The sequence below is a fragment of the Gobio gobio genome, assembly GCF_949357685.1.
Source record: "Gobio gobio genome assembly, chromosome: 8".
Classification (NCBI taxonomy): Eukaryota; Metazoa; Chordata; class Actinopteri; order Cypriniformes; family Gobionidae; genus Gobio; species Gobio gobio.
The window spans coordinates 24042446-24061041 of NC_137114.1; the positions used below are offsets into that span (position 1 = coordinate 24042446).

Here is an 18596-nt window from a genome sequence, read left to right on the forward strand (position 1 = left end):
TCATTTTAAAATACCGATTTATTGGTAACATTTTACTGTGCTGCTCAATTGCCGCTGGATTCTTTGATGACTAGAAAGTTCAAAAGAACAGCATTTGTTTGAAATTGAACTCTTTTGTAACATTATAACTGTCTTTACTTTCGCCATTGATCAATTTAATGTTTCTTTGCTGAATAAAAAGTGTGTGTGTGTGTATATATATATATATATATATATATATATACACAACTATACTGTATGAAACAACCCACTGATATAATCTCTTCTTTTTATCAGCTGAAAACCGACATCAAAAAACGAGTAAAGGAGGACCCAGATTACAATTCCAGGCGGTTTCCTAACACGCATCAAGTCTTTTCTCCGGACTCATAACTTTTGTACCTGCCAGCTTACTTGTGTCCACCTCAGCTCAGTTCCTTATGCGGGGTGTATGTTTTATTTGCACAGTTATGTGTTGTCAGACGACTTCACTCCCGTTTCTATCGATACCTTTTTATTGTATGTATTGGTCATGTGTGGCCGGCGGTGTTGCGTGTAGTCCACGCACACTGAACATCTGATGATCGTCTCTTCCTTGTCAACACAGGCACATGCGTGTAAAGAGCCTGCCTGCATGATGTTTCAGAAATGTTGTTTTTATGATTCGGTCCGATAAATATAATAGTATTGTAACTGAATCCAGAGGAAATACACGATAACAGAAGGACAGAACCGAAAATGTAGAAAGCTACATTCTTGCAATGATGCTGTTGTTTAAAGCTTTATTGATTATATAGCATTATGCCTTGCCTTTCAGTTCTCCCATGACTCTGCTATGGCTTTATATATGGTACACTGCAAAAAAACAATAAGAACTATGTAATTTGGAGCCATGAATGTAAAATGCTTAAGATTAAACAATTTTGCACCAGTTTAGTGCAGCATATGCGTTATATGGTCTTTTGTGAGTAAAATCACATGCATTTTTTTATGAGTTTAATCAAATTTAAAGCCATTCAAGGTTGAACTTTGAATAAAATGTACCGAAACAAAACTATTCTTTATTATGCTTCATAAAAGTGAACATTTCTAAACTTTGGATTGCTTATGGATACTTAAAGGGATAGTTAAAAAAATGAAAATTCTATAATTTACTCACCCTCATCCCATGAGATATTTTTTATGAAACCTCAGGGGTTTCTTTCCCTTCGTTGAAAGTCCAGGCAACCAAAAATAAAGATCCAAAAAGGTTATAAATTCGTAGTGAATCCATATGAATGAAGTGGTTTAATCGTAGTCTTCTGAAGAGATGCCATCGCTGGTAACACTTTAGTATGAGGAACTATATCACTATTAAAGGGGCTATATGCGTTTTTCTGAAATTTCAACTCGCGACTGACACCTGTGGCCAAAAAACAGAACTGCTCTCATTTTCTGCTCGCTCTCGCAGCGGTGGTGACGTCACATCCGCAGACAGCGCGGGAAAAGACGACCCGCCAGAAAATAGGAAAAATAGGATACAGGCTTATAGGTGCACCCACTGTGAGCGGACAAGGTGTCAGTATGCTCATCAGGAGATGTTTGAGTCATAAATGGTAAAATAAAAAGGCTATTGTTACGTTTATTTTGGGGAAAAAGTTGCATATAGCCCCTTTAACTATGACTTTTGCCTCAAACTCTTATTTACTGCTTATTAGTTAGTAAGGTAGTTTTTGTAGGGTTTAGGTATTGGGTAGGATTACGGGATGTAGAATAATGTCATACATTAATATGTGCTTTATAAGTTCTAATAAACAGCCGATATTCTAGTAATATGCATTCTAATAAGCAACTAGTTAATAGCGAGAATTGAACCCTAAAATAAAGTTAACCAATCGCTTTGTGATTTATGAACGGATTCAATTTAGGCTTTTATTTATGTGTATACATTTGGTAAACACAAGATCTGAAACACTGATTCATGAGCTTCTGTGTTGACCATATGTGACGTGTGTAGAGTATTGTTTAAATGTAAATAAAAGCCTAAATATATGACTGCCAATTCATATGTTAGATGGAATATGAATGGTTTCTAATATAAAATCATATAATCTCAGAATGGTAATGAGCTGTATTGCTAGGTATACTTGCATATACAATACAAGGAATTTGTCTTCATGACAGAATCTGCCAATGCACAGGACAAAAACAATCATTACCTTGTTTTCAATTGTTTTCTGAATGAATAGACACATAAACATACCTCTCCTGCATGTCATCTAGTCACTCCCACTGATGACGCTTCCTGTAGATCCAGGTGTATAGAAGTCGGTGGACTTGCCTGCCAGGTATACAGTACAACGTGGCTAAAGGGACATCTTAAGAAAAATGTGCTCAAGTTACACATTATTATAGTCCGGTATAATATTCCAAATACTGAATGGATTGCTCAAGTAATTCCTCAACCAGTTGATTTTAAAAGTAACGTTGCAAAATCAACAAAGTTAAGACCACCGTTACTGAAACTGTTGGACAGAACAGATTTTTTGATATAATGACTCTTATTTTCCATACAAAATTACATGGCAGTTGATCAATCTTTTTACACATTTCTGCGTTGGAGAGAAGAATCCTTCCTTTTAAAGATAAATCTCTGGAGCCACTGATTAATTTTTTTTTTTTAGCTTTCTCTATGATGAGCAAAAAGTTGAAATCACACCTAAATTACTATTCTAAGGTAGTTTTTTTTGTCTCTTTGACTTGGATATTATATATACTGGAAACCGAGAATTGTTTTGATTGGCGTTAATCCACATTTGAGCACATTGAGATGAAGCCCAGATGCATTGGAGAACGTTTTAATAGTATTAAGAGCCAAGGGAATCTGGTCTGAATTTTTTAGGAAAAGGATAGTATCATCAGCCAATTGACTGACTGACTGACAGCCAACAATGCTGTTTCTTACCGGCTTCTAGATTCTTTTTACAGCTTCCACTGTCTTTTGTATTAAAGTTCTATGGAAAACTCTTGAGTGGCAACCACAAATTTCATTACAGAAATAAGCAGAACATACGATATAGTGATGATGAATTATTACAATCGGTGGCTAATATTTACATACATCACTTACCTCTAATCTTTTGTCACCTGACCTCACATAACATGCCCCTCTTTAAAACAACAATTAGAATAGAAAATGATTTGTTTACATTTTGCTGACCTCTTTAACTAGTAAATATGACACACTGGTCTATCAGTTTATGAAACAAATTGAATGGGTGTGGGCCTCTTTTTATGTTATATAAATTGGAATTATGCCAGTTCTTTTCATTAGCCTGGCACCAATCTCATTAGCATAATTATCTTTCCTAATTCAGCACATCATGTGCTTTCATGTCTGCTAGCAATTTGGAACAGATGAAAAGGTCTATAAATTAAGTGTCATTGTTATAACTGGTGTCTTTGGTGTTAGGCCATATACTGTCACCGTGAATGGATGCGAATAAAGTCAAAGAAATAAAAAATTTTTTGCAGGATAACAAATATCCTGATAGCTGCTCAAGAAAGGAGCGCTATTAGCCTACATAAAGAGAAGATGTGAAAATTTCACAATGAAAGGTAATGGTGTGTTAAGTTGGTCTCACTTTAAAAAAGTAATACAATTGTGACCTGTATTTACTAATATAACATGATTACATTAGATGGAGAGCTGCATTACATCTGCAGGAGTCGGCATTTGGCTAAGGTTGTTCTCTCACCTGAGGAGGCGCACAATGTACTGTATTTATGGAATTTCATGCAGGTCCACTTGGTGGACATTGTGGAGTGGAGAAAACACACAATGCCATAATTCTTAGATTTTACTGGCCTGGCATGGAACAGGACATCCGCAAGTGGGTAAGTTAATTGTTAAAAAAAAAAAAACATTCGTTTTTACTACACTAACTCAATTAAAACGGTCATGGCCCACCTCTTTTTCAGATAGCTCAGTGTCAGGCAAGGAAAAAAATCAATAAAGAAGGCGGCGTACAATCCCATAGTTGTATGTATAAAATTACAAATATTAAACACGTTTTAATGTGTAATAGACTTTAGTCCTGAATGTTTAAACATTGACTCTCATTTCAGTATTTTTGTATTGTGACAGCACTTTTTAAAATGCTATTGTATTGTTTGTAGCTTGATCCTACCAGTTATGATGTTCTTTTCGGGGCTGTTTGTGTCCATGACAACCATTGGACGTTTATAGTAAGTAACATTTTAAACTGACAAAGAAAGTAGATGCATGAATACATGGTAATGAGACTTAAAGGGATAGTTCACCCAAAAATGAAATTGTTTATCTGCTTACCCCCAGGGCATCCAAGATGTAGGTGTCTTTGTTTCTTCAGTAGAACACAAATGAAGATTTCTAATTCTAACTCCAACCGTTGCGGTGTGATAGTCGTATAATGCATGTCAATGGGGATATTTTAGAGTATGAGAGTAAAAACACACAGACATACGAATCCTTATTAAACCCTGCGGCTCGCGGCGACACACTGATGTCTTAAGACACCAAACGATCGGTTTCTGTGAGAAACCGAACAGTATTTGTTATTTTTTTTACCTCATATCAGACGAATGTCATCTAGTATTCCCAGCGGCATAACTTCTGGCGAATAAGGTCAAAATACTGGCGAGATCAAAGATATATATATTTAGATGCCTCATTCGACCGATATATCTATGATAGCGCCGGTATTTTGCATGTATTTTGACCTTATTCACTGGAAGTGATGGCGCGGGGACGGCTGATGCAGAGCCATAGAAAAAAATGAAATGTATTTTTAAATATGGATATTTTTCTTACACAAACGCGAATCGATTTGCTATTACTGCTATTATAATGCTTGAATTAACCAGAACATTTTTAATATAACTCAGATTTAATTAGTCTGAAAGAAGAATGTCATATACACCACGGATGACTTGAGGGTGAGAAAATTATGGGCTGATTTTCATTTTTGGGTGAACTATCCCTTTAAGAGTAATTATCTAATTGACAGTTAATGTTTGTCATAGGTACTTTTTGCTTATCTATTTTTGTAAGTACTGTGAAATTGGACATTCTACTTTTGTCACTACTATATAGTGGGGAAGTATGTGATTTTGGATGCAGCATAGGTGCAATTCCAGCTTTAGAGTTGATATAAGAAGAAGAGTTGATAAGAGAACAGATAAGAGAATAAAGGAAGTTACAAGTATGCAAAGCTTCTTAAAACGGTGACGTATCTTATTATAATGTATTATTGTGGCTTAATGATCAATACACTCACACAAACTTCTATTTAATAGATCTTTCCTTAGGATGAAAGGTCTGAATATTTCAAGGTGGGGATGCCACTCAGTTGTGCATCCTACCCAACAGGATTCCTCATCCTGTGGTCCATTTGTTTGTGAAGTATATGTATTTCTATGAATTTTACAGTGTCTATTGATAAAACATAATTCATGCATTCATGCTTACATCAGCTTGCAGAGCTTCTTCTTATGGAGGGAGAAATAACATTTTCTTAAATTGAGGAAGGCATCGTATTAATCTGCATGGAAATTGCAAAAAGGCTTTTAAGAGAAACTGGTGAGAAAGAATCCTTTACATTTTGATAGCCTAGAGCAGTGGTTCCCAACCACGCTCCTGGAGGCACACCAACACTGCACATTTTGCATGTCTCCTTTGTCTGCCATGCCCTTTTCAGGTGTTTGAGTCTCCACTAATAAGATGATCATTTGAATCAGGTGTGTCTGATTAGGGACACATGCAAAATGTGCAGTGTTGGTGTGCCTCCAGGATCGTGGTTGGGAAACACTGACCTAGAGTACCTTTTATATTTATAATGTTTTTTTCTGGCTAAGATATGACTCCCTCTACATATTATAGATGACCTTTCACAGCTCTGTCGTTCATGTGGAAAAAAAACATACATAAGAAGGCCAAACTGACCAATGGGTAAGAACATTTTACACGTATACATTGCAAAACACACACTTCATTGACATGTAACTTATTCTATTGTGTGTTCTTCCTCCTTTAGATCGAATGTACAGAATGTGGAAGGTGGTACCATTGGGACTGTGTGGGCAGACCTTCAACAGCTGGCAAATACAGCTGTCCTGCATGCGTGTATAGTGCATTTGTCCTGTTGTTTTGTTTTTTTTCCCTTTTGTTTATCAATTTGTTTGCTTCAATACCTGTTACCTAATGTATGTTTGTTGAACATTCCCCCAAATAAATGGTGTGGGTAATTCACTGGATCCTACTTGTATGTCACAAATTCTAAAATTATATTTGCAGAGTGATCACTTTTCACCACTCGCTAGGAACATTTATGGAGTGTCCTTTATGCTTTAACTCTTATGCTTGTCCTTTAACCAAAACAATATTGCTGCTCAACTTAAATAAGGCCACAAACTATTCATACAAATAATGCGCAAATACACATGCACTGCACAGACACAATGTAAATGATTGAATGTAAGTGTCATTGGATGCCCATGAAGCTGATCATCAACTGTCTCTGTCAATTCAGGCTTTGATCCTGAGTTTAGCTGTGACATCAGCAGTGAACAGCCAATCACACGCTGTGGATCAGTGAAACTGAGATTCACTTCTCACGAGAGAAGCAGCGAGATACATTTCTCTCTTCTGCAGCTTTATTTATTGATTTTAAAGCTTATTTGTATGACCTTTATATAGGCTATTTATATTCATTTTCACAAAGGGCCTATTAATGATTTATTAAGTAAAATTATACATGTGTAATTGATTAAGGCTATAATAATTACATAAATGATATCTAAATCATTCAAAAGTATTATTATTATTATAAATAAGCATTGTTCAAAGCCAGATGCTTTAGTCTTTAAAAGCAATTTGCTATGTAGTGACATGGAGTAGAAAAAGGGCGAGTGACTTTATTGCATCAGGTGTGCTCCCAGCTGATTGGTCCAATTTCAGTTTGAGATCTCTTATCCAGAACATAACCTGCCCTGGAGCAGGTTAGCCACGGAGAGTGAGTTACTATGGAGATGAACACTGCTAAAAGCCAGCTGGATACTATTGAGCTAAACCGGCTTCATGGTATAGGCCCCTGAAACACTGATTCATGAGCTTCTGTGTTTACCATATGTGACGTGTGTAGAGTATTGTTTAAATGTAAATAAAAGCCTAAATATATGACTGCCAATTCATATGTTAGATGGAATATGAATGGTTTCTAATATAAAATCATATAATCTCAGAATGGTAATGAGCTGTATTGCTAGGTATACTTGCATATACAATACAAGGAATTTATCTTCATGACAGAATCTGCCAATGCACAGGACAAAAAAAAATCATTACCTTTTTCAAATGTTTTCAGATTGAAACATACCTCTTCTGCGTGTCATCTGGTCACTCCCACTGCTGACACTTCCTGTAGATCCAGGTGTATAGAAGTCGGTGGACTTGCCTGCCAGGTATACAGTAAATAAATAGTCTGGCTACTGGTAATGGGGTAATGTCATTTAATTTGTCTGTGGTCTTAAAGGGAGGTATTCACTAATGAGCGTCTGTCCTTCAGGCTTCTGGGACCTGAAGTCCAGGAGAAAATGCAGGTAGGTGCATTTTGGTATTGCTTTGTTGGGAAGTCTGCCATTATATATTGTGAAGGAACAAACTGACAGGCCATTTGCATAAAACTCTTGGCATATCTACTTTGACATTCAAATACTCAATGTAAGTGCAAAAGAATTCTAACTCGGTTCATTCAGATTTGATCTTTTATCATAACCAAAAAAACTGATATAAAGAAGTTCTAAAGGAGGAAATGTTTATTGTCCGAGAACAGGAGACAGTCCAGTGAGAAATAGGACTTCCAATCATGAACTGTTAAAATTTGATGATGTAATGATGTAATAATGTTTATTTGCATGTGTGTTATAAGAGGAAGAGGTATATGCAACGCTGATCCATGTTCTTGCAGTGTAACATCTCTGACAAATGTAGGATGCTACTTCGAAGTGGTAAGCGTTTTTAAAATTTAATTAATAATATTTATATTTATTGTGTTTTTTTTTCACGGCAAGGTTTTTGTAGTTACCTTCAAATTTACAAAACAATTTGTAAAGTTTCACAGTAATTTATAGGGGCTATATATACACACACACACACACACACACACACACACACACACACACACACAGATATTTACATTCAGTTAAGTCCTGAAATATTACATAATTATATACCAGTTTTGTATATATATTGCACATTTGGGTGCTCCCCTGCCCTTTTTCAAAATGAGTCAAAAGTGCCCCTCTCAGACAAATATCAATGATAATATCGTGGTCAATAAAACAAAATCAATTAGATTATAACATGACAATGTACAATAGTAGCGAACGGCTCAAAAGTCGGACCATTTTTTTTTATTTTTTTTTTTATACATATATCAGTCGGTCTGATATGGTATGGCGTTGCCATAACGCGTTGCTATGGGTTGCGTGCGTTTTGATTGACTGGCTGATTTCCCACTGCTCGGAAACGGCTCTTTAGCCATATGGTTCTTTCAGAGAGTGTGTGGCCTTACGGGGGGGGGGAAGTAAACCAAACATTTTTTTTCATCAATAATCAAAGCTAATTTCGATTTAATCAATAATATATATATTATATATTCTAAAATATTACATAATTCATCAATGCCCGTTTGTCATGTATAATACACCAACCAATCGTGATCTGGCAGAACAAGTTCAAATTCCATTGTGCGATGTGAAGTGAGCAGTGAAGTGATACTCAAGGTTGAAGATTTCAAGATTCTTTGATTAATAAAAAGTTAAAAAGAACATAATGTAATAATTAGGCTGTTTTTTTTTTTTTTTCAAAAAAATGTATTAAATAAATGCAGGCTTGATGAGCATAAGAGACTTCTTGCAAAAACAAAAAATAGTTTCCAAACTTTTCACACACACACACACACACACACACACACACACACACACACACACACACACACACACACACACACACACACACACACACACACACACACACACACACACACACACACACACACACACACACACACACACACACACACACAATTATTATAATATTTATTTCGTTTTTACATATTGCCCCATTTTTAACATTTGAGCCCCTGCCCCTGAAGAACTCTCTGCACGTCCCTGCTATATACATTGTGTGTGTGTTTCACAGAAGACAAAATAAGTACAATTTGATCATCACATTCAAAAGGTTTTTACTTTTTAATTGAGCTGATATTTCAGGACTTAACTAAATGTAAATATATTTTGTATGCAATAGCTTATGCAGTGCAGTAATTTGACCTACCTGAATTTAGTGATTAGAAATAGTATTTTGACCTTTAGTTAAATAAGATTATTATTTATTATGCAAGATATTTTTTTTTGTGCATATTTTTTGATAATTTAAATTCCTTTTCTATGTAAAGCACTTTGAATGACCATTGTGTATGAAATGTGTGTAGTGGCAAATTTTCAATATTACTGAATAAGTGACATTTTTCAAATTTCAATAAATGGTTGATTTCCTTTGCAAAGGAGAGTCAGACAGTCATACAGTCATCATTAATGTCTGCAGAATAATTCCTGTAGACTAAGCTTTCGGTTCTCTCTTTATATCTGACCTCAAGGTCAGCACTTCTGTCTCCTCTGTAGTTTTCCACACATGGTAAATGTTTAAAGCATATTCACAAACAACCCGATATTTCATTCTCTTTAACACATGGACCATCAGATCTGGATGCACAGTAACCCCCTAGGGCCTAGGGTCATGGGACCCACTTTAAGGTGCATAGTGACCTCTAAGGTCACCATGCCTCTTCAGCCATCTCCTGATTTGAACTCAACCCATGCATAACAAACATAACATTCTTTTATGAACTCCAGAAACACACATGCATAATAGTCTTTGATATATGGATATATGTGAACAATAAATTTGCATGCATAATGATTCAAATTAATTTTTTTCTATGATAAAATTTTCCTTCACATGTGCTATAAATAAACTTGCCTAAAAAAAACGATCAATATTTTGCAAGGTAAATGTTCTGTTGCGGTTGTTGTTTTAGGTACACCATTCCATTAATTTATGAAACTGATCCACAGAACGTCAGGATGGCTGACAGTGATGATGAGCAGCAAATATTAAGGATTCTTTCATGGAACGTAAACGGTTTCAACCGCAAAAGGAATGAGGTTCTTCAACATCTAAGTCTTCTAAAGGCAGATGTAGTCTTTCTCCAGGAAACTCATGTGGGTCCAGATAGAATCTACTCAACTGGGAGCGTCAAAATTCAAGATTTAGAATGTGATTACAACATGGCGGCATTCACTGTATTCAAAGGGAGTTCACGAGGGGTGGCCGTACTCTTCAAAAAGAACCTCGGGTGTGGTGGTTTCAATGTAGATGGCGACGTAAAGGGAAGATTCATAATAATCTCATGTCGAATTTGGGGGCATGATTTTGTATTTATCAATGTGTACAACTCAAATGATGAAAAAATTAGGTTTACGGAGTTCACACAAATTGCGACCCACATCCCTCCGTCGGCGTATCTGGTGGTCGGTGGGGATTTTAACACAGTCATGGATGCCAACCTGGACAAAACATCAAATTTACGAAACCGAAGTCACCGAAAGTCTTTCGATGCTCTCCAAATGTTTTTGGAAACCTTGAGCTTAGTGGATGTCTGGCGTTGTCTTTACCCGGAGGTAAAAAGCTTTACATATTTTGATGGGAAAGGTCAGTCAAGACAAGACTACTTCTTTTTGCAAAGCCCCAATTTATCAAGTGTAACTGCTTGTAACATTCACGAGAGACCAATGTACACAGAAAAAGAAGAGTACCTTTCTGATCACGCCCCACTGTCCATTCAAATTCAGACACGTGGACCAAAATGGCAGTTTGATTCTTGTCTCCTTGAAGATAAAGCATGTATGGAACATCTCTCAAGCACAATAAAGAAAATTTCACAAATAAATACCAGAAAGAAAGAATACCTGTGGCCAGGAGTGAAGGTCAGGCTTATATGTGAGGCAACAGTTTTGCAAAGACGCCTAAAACTGTCAAGATGTTCAGATGCGATTGAACTTCCTCGAGAGGTTGAACCCATGGACCAAGGAGGTAGATCGGCTCTTTTCTATGGAAGCTTGTTTCTGCCCAGGAATAAAACATTTTAAAAGATAATTGCGACTTTTTATCTCAGAATTGCGTGATATAAAGTCGTAATTGCGAGTTATAATATATTTATGGGTTTATATCTCGCAATTCGGACTTTTTTCTCAAGATATAAACTCACAATTGTGAGAAAAAAGTCAGAACTGCGAGATATAAACTCATAAATATATCACGCAATTCTGACTTTATAATCTAATTTTGAGATTACACAATTACTTAAAAAAAAATGATTCTGTGGCGGAATCAAGCTTCCACACTTTTCCCTCTCATTTTGGATGTAAAATGATTTAAATTGATGTAAAATTGTAAAATGATATAACATGCATTTCTTTTTTTAGGGTGTCCAGGTTCGGAATCATCCATTGAGGTTCTTCAAACGCCAAATACTTCATCCCAGAGTCTTCTGAACTTCTTGAATCATTTACACCAAACGGAAAGATTTGATGACATAAAATCCATCCTGATAACCGTTCTAACTGAACCAGTTTCGAGAAAAGAGATTCTGGTTGCTGTACTGTCCCTGCCTCAGTCTGAAGGTCTAACAGAAGATGGACTGACAGTACATTTCTATAAGCATTATGCTTGTAAAATCACTGACCTCTTACAAGCATTTTTCAATCAAATCTTCGACCTCAAGCCGATTAAACACACAGTTTTTGAATCGCTTGGCCAAGACAAACACGATCACACCTACAGCTATGATATTCAGTATCACTGCAGTCCGATGACAATAGTTGATGTGGACCATAAAATTCTGGCTTTGATTCTGGCAGCGAGGTTGAATGGCGTTATTAAACATATTTTAAATCCAGGTCAAAGTAAACAACACACTTCTGTTCAACACTGCATCAGTGATCAAACCCCAGTGCTGATTATCTCACTAAAACTAGATCCAGGTGCACTGAAGTGGCCTTATCTGTTTAATAGCTTAGAGTCCGTGAATTTACCTGACAGATTTAGATCCGTGTTGAAGCTGTTGTTGATGACAGATCACCGATCACAAGGTCTGAGGATGGGATGTCCACTGACTCCTTTACTAATAAGCATCTGCCTTCTTCCTCTGATCAACTCCATTAACTGCGAGAACAGGTCTCTGGGACCTAAAGTCCAAGGAGAAACCCTAAAATCAGTCGTTGACGAAGACACAGCCCTTGTGTATCTTTCTAATTCTAACAAGGCTTTGGATAGTTTTGAAAAGATGCTCAACGATTTTATTGAGACATCAGGCTTTATCATAGATGAACAATGCTCTGAGATATTCATAGCAGATCCTTCGGGCCTCAGTTTAAGCAGAGACCAACTGAAGTTTTTGAAGAGAGTGGATGATGGATTTTGTGGTGTTGTACAAGAGAAAATGGTTGTTGAACCGTCATAATGAGCAACTAATCTGTATTGTGTAAAACAGCTTGCATTGCTTCCAGATCAGGTTCTTTTGTTTGTGCTTCGTTAAATATAAATATAGAGCTGTTTTACTCAAGATGCCTTCAAAGGAGCGAGCAAAGATGAGCATAACCAATGCCCATCACATATGAAGATAACTAAGTTGGCTCATTGCCTTCAAAAAGTCCATAGATAAGACTGGCCTTAACAGCTAGATCAGTCTAATTTGACTATGAAACTTCTCTTAAAACAGCCTTAAAGGGATAGTTCACCCAAAAATGAAAATTAGCCCATAATTTACTCACCCTCAAATCATCCGAGGTGTATATGAGTATGACATTCTTCTTTCAGAGTTATATTACAAAAGTCCAGGGCAGGCTAATCCAAGCATTAGAATTTGATTCATAGTTGCTCTGTTTTTGAAGTCCATAAAAAGTGCATCTGTCCGTCAAATAACGTGCTCCACGTGGCTCCAGAGTGTTAATAAATGCCATCTGAAGCGAATCGACGCGTTTGTGTAAGAAAAATATTCATATTTAAAACTTTATCAAGTAAACTTTCACCCGACCGCCTTCCGTGGAAAAGTGTTGAATGTTGAAAGAGAAACTCAAGATGCGTACGTGACGTCATGACGAGCGGACCTGTTCGCGTTAGTCTTTCGATCGGCAGGGGAACTTTCAACAATTTTTCCATTAATTGAACAGGGAAGGCAGTCGGTCGAAAGTTTCCTTGATTCATTTTTTAAATATGGATATTTTTCTTACACAAACGCATCGATTCGCTTCAGAAGGCCTTTATTAACACCCCAGAGCCGCGTGGAGCAGTTATTTGACGGACAAATGCACTTTTTATGGACTTCAAAAACAGAGCAACTATGAATCCAATTCTAATGCTTGGATTAGCCTGGACTTTTGTAATATAACTCAGATTTTATTCGTCTGAAAGAAGAATGTCATATATAGGATGACTTGAGGGTGAGTAAATTATGGGTTAATTTTAATCTTTGGGTGAACTATCCCTTTAACATAGTGGTTAAGTTTATGCAACTTGCCCATTTTCCTGTTTGTTAATGTAAGCCTATTTCTGGAGGTCGCAGAATTTCTGGCCACATCCGATATTGTATACTTCCTTACTATAGAGTGGTCGAAAAACAGTATAAGTATGTATAATAAGTATGTTGAAATTCACAGTACTCATAAAAGAGTAGGCAAAAAGTAACCGGGTGACCTACTAGTTCCGACGAGATTCTGAAGTGTGCATACGATGGACACTTTACTATCCCATGAGGCCACTGGAGAAGATTTGTGAATGGCAGTGAAGGTAACTGATGCTGGTAGGTCACGTGATAAGGGCAACATGGCGAATGTATTATACGTCCAGATTACATGCACACTACACACATTCATCCTAAATAGAACATACGTTGTTAACGGTCATAAAGTACTCATTCAAGTACCTTCTCAAGAGAATTTCTAGTAGGCTTTTTTACTCGACAACTCTATTTACCTTTAACTGGTGGCGGTGGACACTCACTTCACTCCCATTGAGTCATTGGCTGTGTCCGAATGTTTAAGCAGCTGACTTGTTTCCTCGTTTGCTCACAAAGATACCTCATAAAACTGATATCAGACAGACTTCTGAGGCAGTAACGATTAAACAAAATGGAGAGAGCTTAGGTGATAATTAAGTGAATATTTAATTACTACAATACTAATTTCTTGCTAGAAATGATATCAAAACATTTTTTAGCATAACAGCAACAGAATGGAATGTACAGGATTGTGGGATATCAAAGGATACATCTATGATGTCTTCAAAAACCGATCAGATGAAGGTATCTCAGGAGACAGGAAGTGAAGCTAACATTGGATTCGGCTCCCTAGCTTGGAATGCATCCTCCCAATGCACCATTTTTAAGCTTTCGGACGCATGCTACTGAGAGTTGCATCAACGGAAGGCCAAAATGCTTGATCGTCACATGATTCGTGCAGACTTCAGAGATAGATTTAAGTTGAGATTTTTGGCAATTAGTAGGCTAGTCAATATAATATTTGTATAATATTCCGAAATGTATGACTATGTTGTTACAGGACTGTTGTTTTTAAAATATCTAATATGCTAATATTTGAGGATTAGTATTGTCAACTAGCTAATGTTACCTTGGTTGAAGACCGGTACTGGTGTTTTTGTTGTTGTTGTTTTGTTTAAGTTTCACTATTAAAATGGTAACTGGGGTGGGGGCCTAATTAATCTTAAGGACTCATTTCATTCAGATAGGACAGGAGAATGACAGGTGATTGTCAACTCACAGCACAATGGGTCGGACTAGCAGCAATAGCATGATGCTAAGTGCGTTGTCTTAGAAAATCCATTGCAAACAATTAAGTGAAATGTAAAATTGAATTAAGTGAAATTAAATTAATCTTAATGTTTAAAATTCTTATTCACCCTTGCACTTATTATACATTCTAATTTTCATATTCTGAAATATTTCATATTTCATATAACATTCATATTCTAATTTAAAACAAAACATCTGTTTATACATGTAGCCTATGCATTTTCTGTCAAGGTACTGAGAGTGAGGACCCAGATGCAGAATGAGCAGGGGGTAGGGGGGTGACATTTATTAACAGGAACAAAATCCAAACAATAGGGGCAGGTCACAATGGGAGAACTGGCTGGTCAGGGTAGAGACAGCAAGGATGTGATGGCCAATGATGGAGACAGGTGCTGCGTTCCACTCCAGTTTTAGACACGCACTTGCGAACTTCCCTAAGCACTTCCCCTCGGGGGAATCCCCGCCGTCATTTTGAAGTGTGTTCCACTTCGTGAAGTGGACAAGGGAAGTTTATATGGACAAACCCTTGCTCCCTCGATTTTGACTGATGGAGCAAGTCTACTTCATATGTACACTTCAGGCAGCTTCATATACCACAAAGCAACACAATTGTGACATCACCGCATATCGCCATTAATTTACCCCACCACAAACAACAAAATAATAAATATTTAAAACAACCCAAATACACATATAGAATGCGGCATTAAACAATTTCTTAAAGGAAAAAAATAAATCAACTCCATAGTGGAGTCGAAGTCATCAAGGGCTTAGTACGTTCCAGTTCAGTCCATTGCAAAGGTTCCTCCAGTAGTGGGCACTCATGCAACGTAAGCAATGACGCACATCCAAGTGAACGAGACAGAGGGAAGTTAACAAGTGAAGGGCATAATAAAAATGAACTGGAACGCAGCAAAGGAAGCAGCTCAGGGAACCAGGCTTGACAGTGGTGATGTGAATTGCTGTAGAACCAGACTGGTAGCCAGGCCAGGAGAGTCATTGACCAGGGGAAACTCAGGACACAGGGCAGGAACCAACACATGACACACACGACACACAGAGGAAACTAGAGAGAAACTAAATAAAAGTTAAGAAAAAGCAAGACAGAACTTAAAATAAGTCTAGGGAGACTAGACCAAAAATAAAGACAAGAACTAGAGTAAAAACTCAGGAACAACATCAAAGCTAGGGAAAATAAAGCAAAGGACTATAACTAGGCAAGATCAAATACTAACACTAGGACAAGCTTAGCCAGACACACGGCATAAAACAGAAACACACAACGAACCAGCAAGGACAAGAGGGAAAGGAGCTCAATATAAAGGGAAGAGCACATGAGGATCAGGTGAACACAATTAAGCAAACAAGGACTAAACAAGGGGGCGTGGTAAAGGGAAACAAGGAGGTGGGACCAGAGGAGCACATGGCCAACACAAACAAAGACAGAGCCATGTGGTCAGACACAAGGCAAACAAAGAAACACTGAACAGAGACAAGACTGTCAGGGCAGGACCCTGACATTTTGACTTTTGCTATGCATTGATTTACAGCAATGGATTTATAAATACATTTCTAATAAACTGAACAGCATGTCAAGCATTTAGTCCTTTCCTCCATGTTGTCCTTCTATAGTCTTCACCATGGTTTGCTTCTGAGAAAGGCATGTGAGGCTTCCCCATTGAGAGGAAGAAAAATGGTTGGTTCAAGTCAGCAGGAGAAATCAATATAACCAAAAAACTTCAACAACAACAAAAACGTGAGGTAAACCCTTACCATGGAGATAACTTGGAAAAAGTGTCCCAATCACCCTGAATTCACCCTTTAAGTGTATTTGCACTTTTTCAAAAAGACCACACCATTGGTGTGGTGTTGCAAAACACATGGAGCTGAGACTCATTACAGGGAGTCTTCTACATTTTCCCATTTGGCAGTTTTAGGCTATAAAACTAAAATACTCTTTAGTGACAAAAAAGACGAAAACAAAAAATCTTAAACATATTAATAGCCACACAAATATGGTTCAGGCAACGTACCTTGATTATCTTCACTGCGTGTGAATAACAAAACGAAACATAAAACAACCCTGCCTCATTTCGTTTACATTTGAAAAATTAATAAACTAATATGTGGTTCAGACAATAAGTGTGCATATATATGATTATCACTGTGATCAAATTAAATTACATAAAACACAACCTGGTCTCTTTTTGTTAAATGTCAGTCTATGATCAATACCCATTATAAAAGTATAAAGTATAAGAAGCAATACAAGAAATAAAGCAAACAATTCAGTCAGCATACAAACATACAAAGTCAGCGCTAGTGGGATACAACGGTAAAGTTAAATAGGCTAAAATATTAAGTTATGAAACTTCAATTTGCCCACAGCCAAAACGAATCATGTGACGATCAAGCATTTTGAGCTTCCGTTGATGCAACTCTCAGTGGCTGCGTCCAAAAGCTTAAAATGGTGCATTGGGAGGATGCATTCCAAGCTAGGGAGCCGAATCCAATGTTAGCTTCAGTTCCTGTCTCCTGAGATACCTTCATCTGATCGGTTTTTGAAGACATCATAGATGTATCATCAGCCAAAACAATTTGCCAGGGAACAAATGATAGATTCATGAGACCAAAGATCGCCCGTTAGATCTACAACCCCAAATCAGAAAAAGTTGAGACAGTATGGAAAACGATTTCTAAATTTACTTTGACTTGTATTTCATTGCAGACAATATGAACACAAAATATTTCATGTTTTGTCTGGTCAACTTCATGTCATTTGTAAATATGCATCCTTTCCTGTCATTCAGACCTGCAACACATTTCAAAAAAAGTTGGGACAGTAAAGCATTTACCACTTTGTAATGTTGCCATTCCTTTTCACAACACTTAAAAGACGTTTAGGGACTGAAGACACCAAGTGATGAAGTGTTTCAGGTGTAATTTTGTCCCATTCTTCCTGCAAACAAGTCTTAAGGTGGGCAACAGTACGGGGTCTTCGTTGTCGCATTTTGCGCTTCAAAATGCGCCACACATTCTCTATTGGAGACAGGTCGGGACTGCAGGCAGGCCAGTCAAGTACCCGTACCCTCTTCCTCCGCAGCCAGGACTTTGTAATGTGTGCAGAATGTGGTTTTGCATTGTCTTGTTGAAATATGCATGGACGTCCCTGGAAAAGATGTCTTCTTGAAGTCAGCATATTATGCTCCAAAATCTCTATGTACTTTTCAGCATTAATGGTGCCTTCACAGAAGTGCAAGTTACCTTTGCCAAGGGCACTGACACAACCCCATTCCATGACAGACCCTGGCTTTTGGACTTGTTGCTGGTAACAGTCTGGATGATCCTTTTCTTCTTTGGTCCGGAGCACACGGCGTCCATTCCTCCCAAAAAATACCTCAAATACTGATTCATCTGACCACAGTACACGTTTCCACTGTGTGATGGTCCATCCCAGATGCTTCCGAGCCCAGAGAAGTCGACGGCGCTTCTGGACACTGTTAACATAGGGCTTCCTTTTGGCACAGTACAGTTTTAACTGGCATTTGTGGATGTAACTACGTATTGTGGTACTTGACAAAGGTTTGCCAAAGTAGTCCTGAGCCCATGTGGTGATATGGCTTATAGCTGAATGACGATTCTTGATGCAGTGCCGCCTGAGGGATCGGA

The 18596-nt window shown here is 37.4% G+C and overlaps 1 protein-coding gene and 1 long non-coding RNA gene across 3 annotated transcripts in view; both read left to right on the forward strand.

Annotated features, from left to right (window-relative positions):
* bag6 (BCL2 associated athanogene 6) overlaps positions 1-1069 on the forward strand; it is a 32318-nt gene extending 31249 nt beyond the window's left edge. For both annotated transcript variants that reach the window (XM_079824528.1, XM_079824527.1), the window contains exon 25: positions 277-1069. In XM_079824528.1, the coding sequence (XP_079680654.1) occupies positions 277-372 (96 nt within the window). In that variant the 3' untranslated portion in view covers positions 373-1069. The remainder of the gene's footprint in view (positions 1-276) is intronic.
* A 6362-nt stretch (positions 1070-7431) lies between these two features.
* Positions 7432-12668, forward strand: LOC307130738. The gene is made up of 4 exons (XR_013817080.1): positions 7432-7596; positions 7926-8004; positions 10098-11152; positions 11554-12668. It is a non-coding gene; the product is annotated as an uncharacterized lncRNA (long non-coding RNA).
* The last annotated feature ends 5928 nt before the right edge of the window (positions 12669-18596 follow it).